Source organism: Canis lupus, chromosome 38, assembly GCF_048164855.1.
Source record: "Canis lupus baileyi chromosome 38, mCanLup2.hap1, whole genome shotgun sequence".
NCBI classification, from domain to species: domain Eukaryota; kingdom Metazoa; phylum Chordata; class Mammalia; order Carnivora; family Canidae; genus Canis; species Canis lupus.
The window spans coordinates 7152493-7172362 of NC_132875.1; the positions used below are offsets into that span (position 1 = coordinate 7152493).

At 40.3% G+C, this 19870-nt stretch overlaps 1 protein-coding gene and 1 pseudogene across 4 annotated transcripts in view; one reads left to right on the forward strand and one right to left on the reverse strand.

Annotated features, from left to right (window-relative positions):
* Window positions 1-11216, forward strand: part of TAF1A (TATA-box binding protein associated factor, RNA polymerase I subunit A) — a 31503-nt gene extending 20287 nt beyond the window's left edge. For all 4 annotated transcript variants that reach the window (XM_072814972.1, XM_072814974.1, XM_072814973.1 and 1 more), the window contains exons 7-11: window positions 1208-1366; window positions 4865-4931; window positions 5648-5771; window positions 8040-8194; window positions 10757-11216. In XM_072814972.1, coding sequence (XP_072671073.1) covers window positions 1208-1366; window positions 4865-4931; window positions 5648-5771; window positions 8040-8194; window positions 10757-10869 — 618 coding nt within the window. In that variant the 3' untranslated portion in view covers window positions 10870-11216. The remainder of the gene's footprint in view (window positions 1-1207; window positions 1367-4864; window positions 4932-5647; window positions 5772-8039; window positions 8195-10756) is intronic.
* Window positions 6401-8004, reverse strand: LOC140626732 (small ribosomal subunit protein uS17-like; annotated as a pseudogene).
* Window positions 11217-19870: the final 8654 nt, after the last annotated feature.

Below are 19870 nucleotides of genomic sequence, written 5' to 3' on the forward strand. Positions count from 1 at the left end.
GATCGAATCCCACGTCGGGCTCCCGGTGCATGGAGCCTGCTTCTCCCTCTGCCTGTGTCTCTGCCTCTCTCTCTCTCTCTCTCTCTGTGTGACTATCATAAATAAATAAAAATTAAAAAAAAAAGTCATGATCAAATACAGTTTTAAAAAAAAAAAAAATAAAAAAATAAAGAGAGGGGCGCCTGGCTGGCTCAGTCAGTGGAGAATACAACTCTTAATCTCTGGGTTGTGAGTTTAAGCCCCGTGTTGGGTATAGAGATTGCCTAAATTAAAATCTTTAAATAAATAAATAAACAAAAATGTTTTAAAAATTAAAAAAAGAAACTATGTCTCTTTTTGGTCTGAATAATTTTTATTTTACTAATATACTGTAAATGTTACTGTTTTTTTTTTTTTTTTCCTTCGCCACTGGGTAATGTGTCATGGTCAAATAGTTATAAATAGCAATATAGTTTATAAATATTCATCCTATATAATTCTTAATAAACTTAGAAGAAAAGCAGGGAGATATTTTATGATTTAGTGGAATAGAGAAGACCAGGGGCCAAAAATCTGAAAATAGGTCATAATTTGTGGGATGAAGACTAATGGCTTTTAAGAAGTTTAGAGTGCGCTGCCGTGTCATCCCCGAGTTCGTGTGAAAGGACAGGGAGCCGTGGCAGGGGCACTAGGCATAAGCCTTCAAAATAATTGGCTTTCTGGAAGTTTCATGAATGCTACCATGATATTTATGTTGTCAAAAGATAATCTCTGAAACCACATGCCAGTGAATTGGAATTCCCACGTACGGATGGGAACGAAAGGAGAGGGGTTCTAGTTCCCATGCACTCCGTTTGTGGCTGCAGTTTTGTCGGGCCTGAGGTCAGTTGCTTCATGTGGTCTTTTTCAGTTGCTAGTGTGCCCTGCTTGGAGGACTTTATTTCTTATAGGAATAGTTCCTAGGTTGAAGTTGCTGCATTTTTCAGTAACAAAAATGTGGTAAGGAAGAAATGGAAACCCATGTAGGCCTTTGTTGTAAGTAATCTGTGTTCCACAGAAGTTGTAACATTCTGGTGAAAGCAAAAACTGGCATGACTGTTGTTCCCTTTATAGTAAGTACTGTTTGTCATTTTAATGAATTTTTGTACCCCTCAAGAAAGTCGTGTATTATCTTTCATACAGTTGTTTTCAAGAATTTAGCCAAGACCTTATGACTTATTTTATATAGATGCTGGAATTCTATGGAGATCGAGATGAAGCCCGAGAGGTACTCACCAATTATGCCTATGATGAAAAGTTCCCATCAAATCCAAATGCTCATATCTACTTATACAACTTTCTAAAGAGAGAGAAGGCACCGAGAGAGAAACTGATAAGCGTGCTTAAGGTATAAAATGTTCATTTCAAAGTTTGAACAGGGTTGGGGATCTACTTTAAAATATCCTTAGGGCTGCTTGGCTGGATCAGTTGGTGGAGCATGAAACACTTGATCTCAGGATCATGAATTTGAGCCCCGTGTTAGGTGTAGAGATTACTAAAGAAAAAAAAAAAGTAAAATTTGAAACATCCTTAGGTCATGCTTTCCAACTTTCAAATTCTAGCATTCATAGAAAATGACTGTGTGTGTGCCCTGAGGTGGACAGAGCAGGCTGTGGCCCTCCACTGTCATTCTCTACCACTCTGTCCAAGTGAGCCTGAGAGCAAAGGGTCAGAATTTTGGAAACCCTTTGCCACCCTTGTGGGAAAGTTCTGCTTTGATATTTTTTGAAAATCAGCTTTATTGAAATTTAATTTACATATAGTAAGACTTATTTTAAATATACACTTGAATGCATTAAAATTTTTTTTTAATTTTTATTTATTTATTTAGAGAAGGAATGGGGGTAGGGAGAGAAAGAATCTCTCCCTGTGTGGAGCCTGATGTAGGGCTGAATCTCACGACTCTGAGACCACAACCTAGGCTGAAATCAGGAGTCAGATACCTAGGCGACTGTGCCACCCCTGGGGCCCCAGGGAAAAAAAAAATTTTTTTAAGACTTTATATATTTATTCATGAGAGACACAGGGAGACAGAAAGAGACACAGGCAGAGGGAAAAGCAGGCTCCATGCAGGGAGCCCGATGTGGGTCTCGATTCCGGGTCTCCAGGATCACGCCCTGGGCTGAAGGCAGCATTAAACAGCCACCTGGGCTACCCAAAAAATTCTTATCTAACAGTCTTCTTTTAAAAAGTCCATTAGCTGGGGTGCCTGGCTGGCTCAGTTGGTGGAGTATTAGGGTTGTGAATTTGAGCCAGACACTGGGTATAGAAATTACTTAAAAATAAAGCCTTAAAAAAAGATTCCATTAGCTCTAACGTATACTTATGTATTTATAAAGTTGATGTTATCAAAACTTCATATGTGGAAACTATACATTTTAAAGTTTTCAACAGGCTTTATTTCACTGGATAATATTTTTAAAGTTGGTATTTTAATGTCCAAGACTTATTTTTACCCATTTTGCAACAAAATATTGAGTATAGTTATTAACAAAATAAAAAGCAAGTTGGTGACTTCCTAAATTTAGATTGTAAATCACTAATGGTATTTTTGAAAATATTTTAATAAAAAATGTAACAGGGGCCCTGCTGGTTCAGTCAGTAGAGCCTGTGACTCTTGATTTCAGGGTCGTGGGTATGAGCCGTACATTGGGTGTAGAGATTACGCAAAAATAATATCTTTAAAAAAATGTAACAGAAAACAACTATATTGAATACTTAATTAGGTTCAAGATAAAATGGATTTAGGGAACTTCTGTTTTCTTTTTTTCTCTTTCTTTTGTATATTTTTTTATTGGAGTTCAATTTGCCAACATACAGTATAACACCCAGTGCTCATCTCCGTTTTCCTATTTTAAAATGCAGTGTTTGAAATTAAGAACTCAGTAGATGGGTTTGATAGCTGATTGAACATAGCAGAAGGGGGTAAATGAACTGTATAAAAAATATCAGGCCAAAGCCCAGAAAGCAGAAAGGATAAAAGGGTGTACAGAGAACTCGGTTAAGGTTCCAGGGAGAGGAGAGAGAACAGGGCAAAAGCAGATACACAGAACCAATATTTGAAGAGCTAAAGGCTAAGAATTCTCCAAAACTAACTAAAGACTATTATGGTTCTGATAATGTTCTAGTTTTTGATCTGGGTGCTGATTATATGAGTGCGTATAACTTTTTAAGAGTGTGTTGAATGGCACACACAATTTATTTACTGCAGAATTCTATAAATCATAAGACAAATGTGATTTCATAGGAACTGAGGTTTAAAAATACTCTTTGATATTGGTATATTGATTGTGATTGATCTTCACTTAAAAGAGTAATTAATAAAATTAATAAAATTTATCTTTCATTTTGTAGGAAATAATTTCACTCTAAGGTCAAAGGAGCCCAGCAAGCAGACAGAATAAATTGATTTCTAATGAGAAATATATTGAAATGAAAAATATGATTTTACTTTAAATCATGTTTTATGTATTCATAAAAATAGTCTTTCTTGGGTTGCCTGGGTGGCCCAGTTGGTTAAACATCTGCCTTCAGCTCAGGTCATGATCTCAGGGTCCCGGGAATCGTGCCCTGTATTGGGCTCTCTGCTTAGCAGGGAGTCTGCTTCTCCCTTTCCACTGCTTCCTCCCCCTGCTCATGCTCATGCTCTGTCTCTCTCTCTCTCAAATAAATAAGTAAATAAAGAAAAATGAAATATATGTGTGTATGTGTATAGTATTTCTTATTCTTAGAAGAATAAGAATTTTTTTTAAAGATTTTATTTATTAATGAGAGACAGAGAGAGAGAGAGAGAGAAAGAGAAGCAGAGACATAGGCAGAGGGAGAAGCAGGTTCCATGAAGGGAGCCTGATGTGGGACTTGATCCCGGGACCCAGGACACGCCCCGGGCCAAAGGCAGGTGCTAAACTGCTGAGCCACCCAAGGATCCCCCATAAAAAGGTTTTAAAAACCTTTAATTTCTCCCTATTGTGTAAAATGATAAATGGTAGAATGGTGAAAATATTTTCTTGAACACTCTTACTGGGCTGTGTTCCTGAACACAATCTTCCAAAGTAGCCACCCCTGTTTTTTTGGGCTTTTTTTTTTTTTTTTTTAAGATTTATTTATTCATGAGAGACACAGAGAGAGAGGTAGAGACACAGGCAGGGGGAGAAACAGGCTCCATGCAGGGAGCCCAACGTGGGACTTGATCCCGGGACTCCAGGATCATGCCCTGGGCTGAGGGCAGGTGCCAAACTGCTAAGCTACCCAGGGATCCCTTTTTTGGGCTTTTTAATTTATATAAATAACCTGTGACATTTTGTGATCAATAAATATTTATTGTCTTTTCTCTGTGATTTTGATTCTTTCTTTCCTTTTTTTTGCTCTCTATCTAGGCTTCTCAAATAAATTAAGTTTTTAATGTGGTAGACAATATAAAAATGTATAAGGAATAAATAAAAAGTTCCTGTCTACTTCTCCTACCCTCCCCCTGACTATCTTGTTATTAACAGGGATTTTCTTCTTTTAAAGATTTTACTTATTTATTTGAGAGCGAAAATGAGAGATCACAGAGGGAGAGGTAAACTCCTCACTGAACAGGGAGCCCAACATGGGGCTCGATACCACTACACTGGGATCATGACCTGAGCCCAAGGTAGATGCTTAACCGACTTAAGCCACCCAGGCACCCCTAGAACACCTTTCTGTACCCAAGTTAAAGGTGGACAAAAGCAAGATATCTTTTTAAATCCTTGATTGATTTACTGAGGGTTTATTAGATAGTAAGAACTATATTTGAAAGTAAAATGAAATTTGGGAAATGCTTTTATAACGTATCAAAATTATGATTATTTTTTTCTTTTAGATTTTGTATCAGATTGTACCATCTCATAAACTGATGTTAGAATTTCATAGGTTACTGAGAAAATCAGGTAAATAGTTTTTGTTTTATATCTCTTTGTGTAGACAAGCTATAGACTAGCAGACTGTGTCCAGTGGGGCAAATCCACCCGTCACCTGTTTTATAAATCGAGTTCTATTGAAGCATTTTTGTGTTGTCTATGGCTGCTTTTGCACGACAACAGCAGAGTTGTGTAGTTGTGACAAAGACCATATGGCTCACAGAGCTGAAATGTTTACTTTCTGTCCCTTTATAGGAAGAGTTGGCTGACCCATGCTATAGAAATTAGGCAATAGTTAGCACAAGATAAATGGCTTCAATTTATATAATTCACCTTTGAATCTCTATTGCATTTCAGTTCAATATAAAAAAAGAACATACTTGTTCATAGAAGGAAGTCAGCTTAAGTCCAGTGGTACTCGGGCTACGTCAGTCCGTCTCCTGTTAGAAGAGAACATATATGAAATGCCCAAACAGGGCCGGTTCCTTAAATAATGTCCTCCCTCAGTAGAATATAGTAGAATGATTTAGAAATCAGACCCACCACTCTAACTTTCATTAGCAGGGACTAAATTACTGAATTTTCAGATTTATCACAGCAAAATATGAGCATAATGAATTATTTTAAACTGTTAACCAAACTAGAAGGCTTACAACTCAGTAATATTTTATCAACTGAATATGTATTTTTAGCCTTGTGCACTTCAATACCTCGTGTAAACTCTTTAATTGTTCTGCCCATTGCAGACAAAGAAGACCACCGTAAACTGGCATTGGAGGTATTATTTGGAGTCTTAGATTTTGCTGGATGCACGAAAAATATAACTGCTTGGAAATATTTGGCAAAATATCTGAGACAGACTTTAATGGAGTAAGTAAAAGACACAGTATTTATTCCTGGATCAGTGTCAATAAAATTTCCCAGTATTTTAGCTAATATTTCTCAGTGTTTAAGTTCTTTGCTTATGTTTTTAGATTTCTTGAACTGTGTCTTCAGCTGTTCTGAGTATATCAGAAGCAAGAAAATACAGTCCCAAGTAAAACATGCAAAAATTCTATTAAGATATTTTATGCTGTCAAAATAAGTACTGTACCTTACCGCTGAAGTACTAGGGAATATGTATGTTTTCAAGTTGGAAATAGTGGCAAAAACCGGTCATTCCCAGTCTTCGCTAGACTCTTTGTAAAGCTCTTGGTGACCTGTGTGTCGTCATCTTACAAGACCACATAGGAAGCAGCTTTTCTCCCAGCTGTTTTTCAGTAATTTTTAGTGAGGCTTTGAGGGCCCCAAAGATCTTTGTAGGTTATTCATTCAGCGAATATTTGTTAAGTCCATTGTGAGCTAGATACCTAAAACTATAGCTGTGATCATAATATTATTAGTGTCACATTGCAAGTGAAAGCAGGAGTGGTCCTTGACATTTTTACTTTGAGAGAAGAGAGATCACAAAATTAAGTTTCATTTATCATATCTATCTTAGTTGGTTAGAAGCTTCCTCGTCAGTGGGAACTTGGGTCAGGCTTCAGATCTGACTTGATCTTGGAGACGGAAGAATGCTGCTGATAAAATGTTTTTGGTGTGGTAACTGTAAACCACCTTCCACATTTACAGCAGCGTATAAACCCCAGCTAGCTGCAAGATTCGTGAAGGCAGAGAAGTTTACTATTCAGTTTTTTAACCTCTGGAAGTTCTGCCACAGGGTCAACATGGGTGTTAATAAATATTTGCTCAATTAAATTATTGACGAACACATAGTGTTGTCTGGGTTCAACTGTCAAACCTGTGTGTTAACAATTTGTGTAATAATGGCATCTTAATTTGAGTGGTAGAATTCTTTGTGGCATATAAAGTAAGGTTTTAAAGTAACTTTTAAGTTACTTAATAATCATAATAGCTAATATTTATTGAACAGTTACTATGTACAGACAACATGCAAAGAGCTTTACATGAGACCCCTATACTCTTGGACCAGTTTTGTTTTTTTTTAAGATTTTATTTATTTATTCATGATAGACATAGAGGCAGAGACACAAGCAGAGAGAGAAGCAGGCTCCATGCAGGGAGCCCAATGCGGGACTCGATCCCAGGACTCAATCCCGGGACTCCAGGATCACGCCCTGGGCCAAAGGCAGGCGCTAAACCCCTGAGCCACCCAGGGATCCCCTCTTGGGCCAGTTTAATAACAATGCTGTGAGATGGGTACTGTTAATAGCTCTATGGAAATTGAGGCTCAGAGACGTTAAGCAGCTTGCTCAGGAGCACATAGGTAGTAAATGGAAGATCTGAGATTTGAATCCAGGATCTTGAGTTCAGACTGTGTGCTGTTAATCACTATGTGTATCCAACTGGCTATTTAAATGGATAGCAGAAATCAAAGAGAACTAAAAAGAATTTGCTTTCATGCATGTGCCATACCATGGATAGCGGCACTCAGAAATTACTTTGAGAACATCTTCCTTGTCATCTTTCCACGAATTCTTTTTTTTTTTTTTTTTTTTTTTGACTGGGGAAAATAAACTGTTTTCTTTTGAGGGTGTGGACAAATGTCTGTCTAGTCTCAGAATTTCTGAACTGCTTCCTGGTGCCGGTGGCCTTGGTGACTTTGAGCACATTGAAGCACACAGTCTTGCTCAAGGGTCGGCACTCCCCCACTGTGACCATGTCACCTATCGGGACGTCCCTAAAGCAGGGGGACAAGTACACGGACTTGTTCTTGTGGTGTTTCTCTAATTGGTGGCACTTTTGGATGTAGTAGACATAGTCTCAGCAGATGATACTGGCCCTCTGCATCTTCATCTTGGTCACCCACCACCCCAGACAGAATCTGTGCTTGGACAGAGATATTACCAGGAAAGGGGCATTTCTTGTAAGTAAAGGTGCCCTCTGTGGCCTCCTTCGGCATCTTGAAGCCCAGACTGATGTTTTGTAATATTGTAGGAGCTTCTCCTTGCCAGTTTCTCCAAGCAGGACTCTTCTCATTTTGAAAAATGGTTGACTGCTTTTGGTAGGCCCGCTCAGTCTGTCCGCCATCTTCTCAGCTGCCTGAAAAAAGGACTTCACAGACTCTTAGGTTCAGATTCTGGCAGTATAGGTTCCCCTCCATCATTGACCTTCCCTTTTGATATTTTTCTTTTCTAGGAATCACCTTGCTTGGGTTCAAGAAGAATGGAACTCCAGGAAAAACTGGTGGCCAGGCTTTCACTTCAGCTTCTTTTGGGCAAAAACCAATTGGAAAGAGGATAAAGCTTTGGCTTGTGAGAAAGCTTTGGTAGCTGGAATATTGTTAGGAAAAGGTACCAGGTTTTGTTTTCTTCTTATCTAGACACAGCTTTTGGATGATTTCGAAATTACAAATTGTGACCATTCATTCATGCCACAGCCCAAGGACATTAGAGACTGGAGACATAACTGGCAAATGGGAAAATGAATCTTGAGTTTGGCCAGGTGATCTGCTTGTCAGGACTGTCCGTAGGCTAGAAACAGTGATTTTGTCTTGTTGATTGTGGTGGTTGGTTTGTATGCTGTAACTTGAGTATCCTCAGCAGCCAATCAAGGCAGAGGATGCAGACTGTTTTCCCAACAACGATGTAGAAAGTTTCCTGACATTGTCTACCTTACAGTATTAGAAATAGAAAAATACCCTTTACCGGACTTCATTGTTTTATAATCACTCTCTATAATATATACTTATCTGTTCCTATTGGATGAAACATTTCTTCCTGTAAAAAAAGTATACTTCCTATTAATTTATTTAAAAATCCTCTTTTTTTAAAAAAAGATTTTATTTATTTATTCATGAGAGACACAGAGAGAGGCAGAGACACAGGCAGAGGGAGAAGCAGGTTCCCTGTGGGGAGCCTGACACAAGAGTCCATCCCAGGACCCCAGGATCACGACCTGAGCTGAAGGCAGACGCTCAACCACTGAGCCACCCATGTGCCCCTTAAAAATCCTCTTAAAACAAAGGGAAATTGATCTTTTCTTTGTGGATTATTTTGGCTGTTAAGACTCTGATTGTGCCACTGCTATATGAGGACAAAGATGGGACCACTGCTGGGTCTGCTCAGAGATGAACTGAATGTCTCCGTGTCCATGAGTAAGGAGTCTGTTGCTAGTGAATTCAGAGTATCCTAAACAGATTCTTCAGTGTGGTTTTAAATATGGGTGCTATTATTGTGGAATTAGTATTCTCAAGTGAGTGTTTCAGGTGGTTACTAAGGTTAATAAAATGCTGGCCTCTAAGAGGGACAATTAAATATGAAAGCAGTTGTAACATTTCTCAACCCACACCAAGGAATAGAAATAGGATTCAGATGGTGATTTCTCACTTAGGAGCAGGGTAGATGCATCTAACAGATATCTAAAGGTGTTTGTATTTGAGCAGAGTCTGGAGACCTGGGCTGATCTTCTGGTTCTGTCACCTTTCCCTGTCACTTAGGTCAAACAGTTAACCTTTGGGAGCCTTCTCTGGGAGTGGGGTTTGTTAACACCTGTCCATGTTGCTTACAGGATTCTTGTAAGCATCACGTGAGCATCACATCAAAGTGCTTCATAGATTCAAAACTGCTCTATGAATATCAGGCATAATCATGCCTGAAAGTGGGTACATCTCTTCTTTGGGGCTGTAGTGTTGGTTGAGTCAGTCCGTTCAGGAGTTGAGCTGGGTTTTGTCTGGGCTCTGGTTACCCTCTTTAAATCACAGGATTCAAATTCTGGTCATGGCCTGCCTTTGCTTCATGCTAACAGTAGGGCATGGTACCTGCCTTTCTTCCCATGCTCTTCTAAGGCAAGCCAGTCCCACCCCTCGAGACTTCATGAGGTCTGGTGGCTCATGATGAGGTAGGAGTTCGTAGTTACTTGGCTTTTTCTCTGTGTTAGGTGGGAGCGAAGTTCTTTTCATCTTTCTGTATTCTAGATAGAAGCAGAGGTCTGGGTACAAAGCATTTTATTTATGCTAAAGTAGTAGAGATGTGTTTAGAAATACAGGTTATAATATTAACACCACAGACACCACTGCTTCCTAGCTAATGAAATTTTAGTGACTCTGGCACACTGTTTTCAGGGATAATAAAAATGGTTAGTTAGGTACAGTATATGTCCTAGCAATTTCCCAGAGAAGATGGATTTATACATGCTGAGATTATGATGAAATTAGTTTTTCTTATGTGATTTATGGTCTCGTTCATTTATCAAATATAAAAAAAATCGCTTGTAATACCCAGTTTACATTTTTTTTAACAGAAATTTGATTCATCTCTGAAATATTTAACCAGTGATCCGCTTAGCGTTGTAAGATTATGAAAAGCACTTCTGATGAGCACTAGGCGCCCTGGTCAGAGCTGCACGCTCACCACCCAGCTGCTCTGCTAGGTGCTAGAATGACTTGATAGGTTCTGCTCTCTTCTGACCTGTGAGTTGTTTATTCTGATCCTTCACATCGAGGTTTCCTTATAGAGAACTTTCTTATTGTTACAGATGCCTCTTTGGCTGTGTGACGAGCTAACATTGAAAGAGAAGCTGCAGTTGTTTGCTTTTGGGGGAGGGCTCATATAATATATGAATGTGTGTATAATACTCATATCACCAGGGCTTGGGAGGCAGGTGGAAAACCAGTGGAGGTATATGCTCTAATCATGACGGATCAGAAACATTTTCATATATAGGAAGCGTACATTTCACTGGAACAGCTCTTAGAGTGTGTTTAGGACATGTTGGTATACATAATACAGATCCCCCCATTTTCATGATCATTGGTGTGCCAGAGTTGAAGCAAAATTTTTAAAGTGTAGAAATCTACTTGAAGAATTGAAAAGTAGTAAAACTTACCATTTATTTTGCTTTGTTTTGTTTTTTAGGTTGCAGGTATTTTCGATATATTTCCAAGCAAGATGATCAAGTCATAAAGAAAAAAATTAAGCGGATAAAGAAATCAGTGAAAAAATACAGTATTGCAAATCCCGGACTGTGATCTTGAATATTAGTTATCTCAGATGATAGCCACAGAATAGTAGCTCTGGGGGTAATTATTGAATGCATTTATTTACTGGATGTTTCTAGGAGGTCGTTTATATGGCTACAAAAAAGTTATTTTTATATTTTTCTATATTTTATTATAATTGTAGCTAAAGAAACAGTCTCACCGCCTTTGTCCTTTGTAAATACATTTTTCTTTTTTTTGTACTGTGAAATATATTTATTAAAGAATAACTCCCACGTAAGAAATATATTTGTTTAATCAGAGAATACAGTTACAGAGCAGTTATTGCCATTTCCAGATAATTTGCTTATGTAATAAAACATAACTTGTAGTATTAAGTGAATCTGTATTCTTTTTTTGAGATTCTGAATGATCTGTGTTAGGTTTACCTTCATAAAGAATACATTGAGGGGTGTCTGGGCGGCTCCATTGGTTGAGTGCCCAGCTCTTGATTTTGGTTCCGCCCAGATCATGATCTCAGGGTCGTGACATCGAGCCCCTCAGCAGGCTCAGTGCTCAGCAGGGGAGTCTTCTTCTCTCCCTCTCCCTCTCCCTCTGTCCCCTCCCCCATTTGCAGGTGCATGCAAGTGCACACGCTCTCTTTCTCCAATAGATAAATCTTTAAAAATGTATATATATTGGTCATGAGTCCTGTCAAGGAATTTTGGGAACAGAGAAGGAATTAAAGGACTCCTCTTTCTTATTTGATATTAAGACATGGCAGTTTGGGGCCAAGTGACCTTCTGCCAGAGAGCTACCTTTGACTCTAGAAGACTCATTTGGGTCAGAGACAGTAGAGGGGTGGCCTAACTTCAAAGGGCTCTAGTTTGTTGTTGTTTTGCTGGGCACAGCAATAATCTAAGACATACCTTGAATCCTGTGTCCCTCACCTTTCTTTTGGAGCCTGGGATGTGGCAGTAGGCAGCTGGGCAGTGGAGGAGATTGTGCCAGTGAAATAGTGTCCCCAGGTCACCCAGTCAGCCCAGTGGGAAAGCGTGCTGCAAAAGCCAGGAACGGCCTTCCTGGAATAGAAGCCGGAGCTTTATAGTACGTTGTGGTAACTAGTAGAGCGAGTGCTTCTTCCAGACTGTCTCAGCTCTTACACCTTTATGGTGCAGATAACTTGTATTTGAGTTCCAGGAAGGCCCATTAGCCTTAGAGCAACTCCTGTATGTAGATGACAAACCACCCATTTTCCCTGTTGCTTATGTTCTCTCTAATTAGAAACCATCTGCAAGAAAATTGAGGGACGAGTGATGCTTTGTCAATAATTTGATTTAGTATTTTGTACTTAGTGAGATGACTATCAACAAATAACCACTCATCCTTATAATATACATATGAAACTGGTAGGTTCCCTGCAGACTAACGTAAGCCAGGTTCAGCTACCACATGAGTAGGGCCAGCTTTACTGCTGGGAGTTGGTGAGTGGATTATGTAAGTTCTGTAGAAGACCAGCACTGGGAATGAAATCCCCAGACAATGTGGACAAAATCTCAAACCACAGGCTGAGTTTGTCAGGGCATCTGCTCCCTGAAACCTTTAGTCAAAAGCTATTAGATAGGATTTATGAGTTCTCATGATCTCTGGCAAATGGAGGTGGGAATGAAAGAGAAATGAGTAGATACGATTCTTGGTGTCTACGGAAAGCTTAGTTTCCTATAGTTTTTATATCAAATGGTCAAATTTCATTAGGCAGAGCAGTGTAAATCAGCTGTGAAATTTGTTTGAGGTCCACTAAAGTCAGTTTCATGAATAATAATGGCTGAAGCTGATCAAGTACCTTGGGCTTTACATTTCGTCTTAGTATCACCACAGTTCTATGAATTAGCCCTATTTTATCTAGAAAGAAAGTGGGGGGTCTCACAGATTAAGTGACTTGACCCAGGACCTCAGCCTGATGTGGGTTCGCACCAGGACCTCAGCCTGATGTGGATTCGAAAGATCACACTGTCTCTGTCCTATCTGTACCTCCTCCTCACTTAATGTTTATAGCCTGCAGAGCACTGAGCTAGGGAGCAAGGAAAACAATAGAGGGGGGTTCATAACCCAGAGCCTGTCAGCTCAAGCAAAACCTGTCCTCCCTGCCAGGCTTGGTAGGTTCCCTCTCTGTATCCTCACTGGTCCCTCCCTATACAGCCTCTTATTAAATTACTACATTGTTACCTTGACTTTGTACATTTGTCTTTTTTAATAGTATATTATCTGGGCTTGATAATCTATTGTCAGCCCCTACCTATTTACCAATTTCTAGCTCATTAAATAATGAGTAGAACTAAATGAAAATTCATGGAACATACTGACCTAGTCTGCCTGTGTCATAGGGAGTGGTATCTTGGGGTGCCTGTGCCAAGTGGGAGGCCTCGGGAGACTGTTAGGCTTGAATTCTGGGTTTATCATTAGGTAGTTCTGTGACTTCTTGGGCAGGTTACTGAGCTTTCATAGTTCGTTTACTTGCAGGTGAGGGAGAGTAGAATTTATCTCATTGGATTGCTTTGAATAATGAAAGATATAATGAATGCCTAGGAGTAATTCCTACTTAACAAATCTTAAGTGACCATCCATCATGATTGGTCTTTAAACACTAAATAACAGGAACTAAATAAAGATAATTTAAAATCTTGTTTTCTCCTAGAAACCTCTGAAATATAGAAATTGTGTAATAGTTGAGTTAATACTTCCCATGAAAACATACCCATCTTTCAGTCTGTGTACCATCTAGCCATTAACCATGGACTGGAGGGCTTCACACATATTTGAGATTACTCATTCTGCATAGTTCTCTCCTCGCTCAGCTGCCCCAAACTCTGATCTTGGGCTCACCAGCTTCGTGGGATTGCCATGCTTTGCTTGGACTCCGCCTCCATGCACTGCTCATGAGAAGTTGTCCTGAGATAGGGAAGTTAGGCTATTGTAGAACTTATTTTAAGAGATTCACTTCAGGGACGCCTGGGTGACTCAGTGGTTTGGTGCCTGCCTTCAGCCCAGGATGTGATCCTGGACTCCTGGGATCAGGATTGAGTCCCACATCGGGCTCCCCACAGGGAGCTTGCTTCTTCATCTGCCTATGTCTGCTTCTCTTTGTGTCTCTCATGATAAATAAAATCTTAAAAAAAAAAAAAAGATTCACTTCAGTAATCCCTGTCTTGTGTTGTCTGTCCACTACCTTAAAAACAGTTGTCCCATATATTCTATCTAGATTAAATGATATGTAAACTAACTAAATTAAAATTAGGACTTTTTGCCTATCAAATGTTACCTTTAAGAAAATTAAATACAGTCTATTAAAAGAAGTATCTGTGGGTCACCTGGCTGGCTCAGTCAGTAGAGCATGTGATTCTTAATTTCCGGGTTGTAAGTTTGAGCTCCACTTTGGGTATAGAGATTGGTTTTAAAAAAAAGGGATCCCTGGGTGGCGCAGCGGTTTGGCGCCTGCCTTTGGCCCAGGGCGCGATCCTGGAGACCCGGGATTGAGTCCCACGTCGGGCTCCTGGTGCATGGAGCCTGCTTCTCCCTCTGCCTATGTCTCTGCCTCTCTCTCTTTCTCTCTCTGTGACTATCATAAATAAATAAAGATTTAAAAAAAAAAGTATTTGCAACATGTAAACTGACAAAAGAATAAGATAAATTCAAAATAGAAAGAAATGGGCAAAGCCCATGAACAAGTATTTCACAGAAGAGGGCAAACATGGACCATAAGTACTTAATTCAGGGAAATGCAAATCAAGAGTGTAGTGGACTGCCAGTTCAGACCCATTCAACTAGCAAAAAGTAAGATACTAAGGTTCAGGAGGATGTGGGTCCACAGGGTCTCTTGTACATGGCTGGTGAGATATAAAATATTGTAGTCACTAACCTATCTCTAGTTCTCTTAAGATGTTTGAAAATGCGGATCTCAGTTTTCTTTATCTGAGGAATGATTTGCTGCTGCAGTATTGAAACTGAAGAATCGATGCTAGAAGAAAAATAAAGTGCTGTTGGAGGACTGGAATCGGCAAGCATGTTGTGAGCCAGTGCTTACTTGGTTCTAGAACGCTGTTGTCCTCTGAAGTAGAGTGTACTTACCCACGTTTGTTTTGTTTCTTTTTTTAAACATTCTATTTATTCATGAGAGACACAGAGAGAGAGTCAGAGACACAGGCAGAGGGAGAGGCAGGGTTCCCACGCAGAGCCTGATGCGGGACTTGATCCGGGGACTCCAGGATCACACCCTGGGCCTAAGGCAGACACTCAACCGCTGAGCCACCCACGCATCCCCATACCCATGTTTATTTATTTATTTATTTTAATTTTTATGTATTTATGATAGTCACAGAGAGAGAAAGAGAGAGAGGCAGAGGGAGAAGCAGGCTCCATGCACCGGAAGCCCGATGTGGGATTCGATCCCGGGTCTCCAGGATCACGCCCTGGGCCAAAGGCAGGCGCCAAACCGCTGCGCCACCCAGGGATCCCCATACCCATGCTTAGTACGTTTAGTGTGTTGATGTCAGAAATCAATAAAAAGGGGGAAATTGTGGGGGGAAAATTGTTTTAGGGAACACTTTCTTTACCATTTTCTAATACTCTCCCTGAGTATTCACTTGAGAAATGCTTGTACATGTATGCCAAGGGACAGTCGCACTGTTCATAATAGAAAAACTAGAAAAAAACCCACAAATGTCCATTGGTGTGTGACTGGATAAATTGTGGTAGAATCATGTAAAGAAAAATGAATAAACCATAGATTTATACACCAACATAGGTGGGTCTCAGTAACATACCAAGTGAAAGAAGGGAGTCCCAACTTACTACTTTGTGGCTACGTAGAGATCAGACTTCATAACGTTCAAACTAATGACTAAAATATTTGTAAATGCATACAGGTTGTGATGAAACTGCATATAAAAAACCAGAGAAGAGTGAACACAAGTACTTACCTCTGAATGGGAGAAGCAGAGCCGTAGGATGGCAGAGAAACACAGTAGGGACGTGAATTACTGATAGTGGTCTAGTTTCTTTTTTTTTTTTTTAATTTTTTTTGGTTTTATTTTATTTTTTTAAGATTTATTTATTTATTTATTTATTTATTTATGATAGACATAGAGAGAGAGAGAGAGAGAGGCAGAGACACAGGAGGAGGGAGAAGCAGGCTCCATGCCGGGAGCCTGACGTGGGACTCGATCCCGGGACTGCAGAATCGTGCCCTGGGCCAAAGGCAGGTGCTAAATCGCTGAGCCACCCAGGGATCCCCTGTGGTCTAGTTTCTTAATTAAGCAGCAAGCTCTTCATGGACTAATGTTGACAGTGAATTATGAGCCAGGGATTGTGATTTATCCCATCCTGTGCAATTCAGGTCACTTTATTTTATTTATTATTATTTTTTAAGATTTTCTTTATTTATTCATGAGAGAGACACAGAGAGAGGCAGAGACACAGCAGAAGCAGAGGGAGAAGCAGGCTCCATGCAGGTAACCCAATGTGGGACTCGATCCTGGGTCTCTAGGATCATGCCCTGGGCTGAAGGCAGACGCTTAACACTGAGCCACCTGGGCATCCCTACTTCAGGTCACTTTAAACAATAAAAAGGACTATACAATATATGATTCCATTTATAGGAAATGTCCAGAATAAGCAAGTCTACAAAGATGAAGAAAGTAGATTAGTGGTTGCCTAGGATGGAGGGGGGTGGGGGGTAGGCGGAAAGAAGAGGTGGGAGTGATACCAAAGGGTACAGGGCTTCTTTTGGGGTGATGAAAAATATCCCCAATTTGGGGTGATGGTTGCACAATTCACTCTTGAATATACTAAAAAGCATGCACGAAATGAGTCAGTTGTATGTTGTCTGAATTTTATCAATGACGCTTAGCAAAAAGAACCAACCAAAAAAAATAATCAGCAAGCTTTATGGAGTCAGAAAGGTCTGGATTCAAACAAAGCACCTCAAGTTTGTGCTGTAATTTAGCCTCAGGTTTATGCTGTAATGAGGTGATCTGAGGAAAGGCAAAGAATATTTAGCATGAGTCTTGGTGTATTGTTTTTCTCTCAGTAAGTGGTAATATTTACTATGAACAAAAAAAAGGTAAAGAAACTAAGAAATGAATACAAAACCAGATCATTCTTTAATGAAGGGGTAAGTGGCCTATCTGGATTGAGTTATTTATCCATGGATGCATCCATGCCTTGTGCATCCAAAAAAGCACAAGGGCTTTTTCTGCTGGATTTAATTAGAATATATTTTAAATATTTCAAAAATAAGCAGACCCTTGATGGATGTGACCTACAAATCCTAGAGCTAGCATCTCCTAATAAGTTCATTTTTAAAAATTCATCTATTTGGGGTGCCTGGCTGGCTCAGTTGGTAGAGCATGTGACTCTGTATCTCAAGGTTGTGAGTTTGAGTTCCATGTTGGGCTCCAAGGTTGGAGCTCAAGTGATTTCAGATACCCAGTCTGGTCCTAGCTTGTAGCTCCAGACTTCTAAGTTCATCTAACAGCCAAAACTTGTTTCCTGTTCTCCACCTGTACCTCATCTGAACACTCTGGGCAACCCTTATTAGGATTTTCTTAGCCACTCCAGCCTGATGCCATCTTTCCCTTCGAGGGATTTCTAGTGGCAAGTTTGTTCCTTATTGTTATCCTAATATCATCTGCCTAGTATTATTTGGACTCTTATTTTTAACCTTTCTTCTCAGAGCACAAACTCCTTGAAAAAGTGTATTTTGTGCATCTGTTTTCTGTTAAACATTCCTCTTTCAGCATAACGCTTTGAGCATGATAATAACATATCCGTGGTAAAATTAGTAACTGCATGATTATTATATAATCACATGTATTGGGGATCCCTGGGTGGCTCAACGGTTTGGTGCCTGCCTTTGGCCCAGGGCATAATCCTAGAGTCCTGGGATCGAGTCCTGCGTGGGGCTCCCTGCATGGAGCCTGCTTCTCCCTCTGCCTGTGTCTCTGTCTCTCTCTCTCTCTCTCCCTCTCCATCTCTCATGAATTAAAAAAAAAAAAACTTAAAATCACATGTATTATGTAATTATATCTAAAATATTATGTAGTCCCACCTGAAATATTGCATCTCTTAATAGTCAGAAATTTATGCCATCACTGTGTCTGATGGGACCTGCTTGCTGATGTTTTCCTGCTAATTTTGAAATCCCTTTTTGCCTAAAACAAGAAGATCTGATTTGAATTTACATGTCCTGGGTGGATAGAAATTATTATGTCTAATATTTTGTTTTGTTTTTTTAGTGCTATGCTGTATTTTTTTTTTTTTTTTTAGGATTGGGTTGTTTTTGGTTTTTAAATTTTATTTATTTATTTTAGAGAGAGAGTGCTTGTTCGAGCATGAGTTGAGAGAGGGGCAACGGAGAGAGGAAGACAACCAGATTCCCTGGGGAGCCGGGAGCCTGAGCCCCTGAGCCAGAGACAAGAGCCAGACAAAGGGCTCAATCCCACAACCCGTGAGATCATGACCTGAGCTGAAACCAAGAGTCTGGTGCTCAACCGACTGAGGCAACCAGGCTCCCCTGTGCTGTATAATTCTTTTTTTTTTTTTTTAAGATTTTATTTATTCATGAGAAAGCCAAAGAGAGAGAAAGAGAGAGAGAGAGAGAGGCAGAGACACAGGCAGAGAGAGAAGCAGGTTCCATGCAGGGAGCCCGATGTGGGACTCGATCCCGGGTCCCCAGGATCACACCCTGGGCTGAAGGCAGACCACTCACCCTCTGAGCCCCCCGGGGCCTCCCTAATTCTTTAAACACAATCATTAAGAATTATTTTCCAAGAAGGAAGCATTCCTTTTGAACTCATTTTTTGTGGCAAAGGGAAAACAGACATAAATGTCAATAAAATCTAAAAGAGGGGCACCTGAGTGGCTCAGTCAGTCGGTAAAGCATCTGCCTTCAGCTCAGGTCATGATCTTGGGGTCCTGGGATCCAGCCCAGCGTCTGGCTCCCCGCTCAGTGGGGAGTCTGCTCCTCCCACTGCCCCTCCCCCGGCTCATGTTTTCCCCCTCTCAAATAACATGTTTAAAAAAAACATCTAAAAATACTTTCAGGTCCCACATGGAAGGAGAGAATGCAGTCATTCTTATGCCTCACAGGACCTTTCTGAGAAGGCCGTGGAACGTCAATCTGCAGGCTGTTTGTGACTCCTCCTGCCCAAGGCTTCTAGAGTGATGACATTATCTAACCTTTCAGCAAACAATCCCATGGAAACAGGAGAGTCACCAGTGACTCATGGGTGCTGTATTACATTTAAAAAGCAATATTCACGTAGGGATGATATTGAGCAGTACAAATAGGAGAGCAGGGATGTGTTGTCAATTATTCTTAATGACTAAATCCTCCAGACTTTTCCCTTAGTTATAAAAATGTTGTTTGTTTGTATTTTAAGAGCCATTTGGGGCCTTTGTAACCCAAAGCATTGTGAGGACCCACTTGACTAGATTGAGGCTCCTTGTGCTCTCTCTCTCTCGACACAGTCTGGAAAGGCTATTTGGGATGGTGAGCAGGAGCCCACCTTTGATTTCATCTGCATTTCAAAGGGCAACTCCCCCTCCCCACCCCAGGAGATCTCAGGGTGGAATAGAACCATGGAAAGTACCAGAAGTGAACTCAGGTACCTGATGCTTCTGCAGGCTTATGCCCAGCTTCATGCCTCCGTCTGGGTTTGGGGTTGTGTGAGTTTGGAACTCCATGTCCTTCCTCCACTCATTAAAGAAATATATATATACTTTTTTAAATTTATTTTTTGAAACAGCATGAGCAAGGGAAGGGGCAGAAGGAGAGGGAGAGACTCTCAAGCAGACTCCACACCCAGCATCAAGGGTTACGACCCTGAGATCATGACCTGAGCCGAAATCAAGAGTTGGACACAAGCGACTGAGTCACCCAGGCGCCCCTCATTTAAGAAATATTTATCAAAGGACCATGTGTAAAGTGAAACACATTCTTAAATGCTAATGTTGAAACATCTATTAAGTGAGGAGGTGCCCCGGGGGGGCAAGT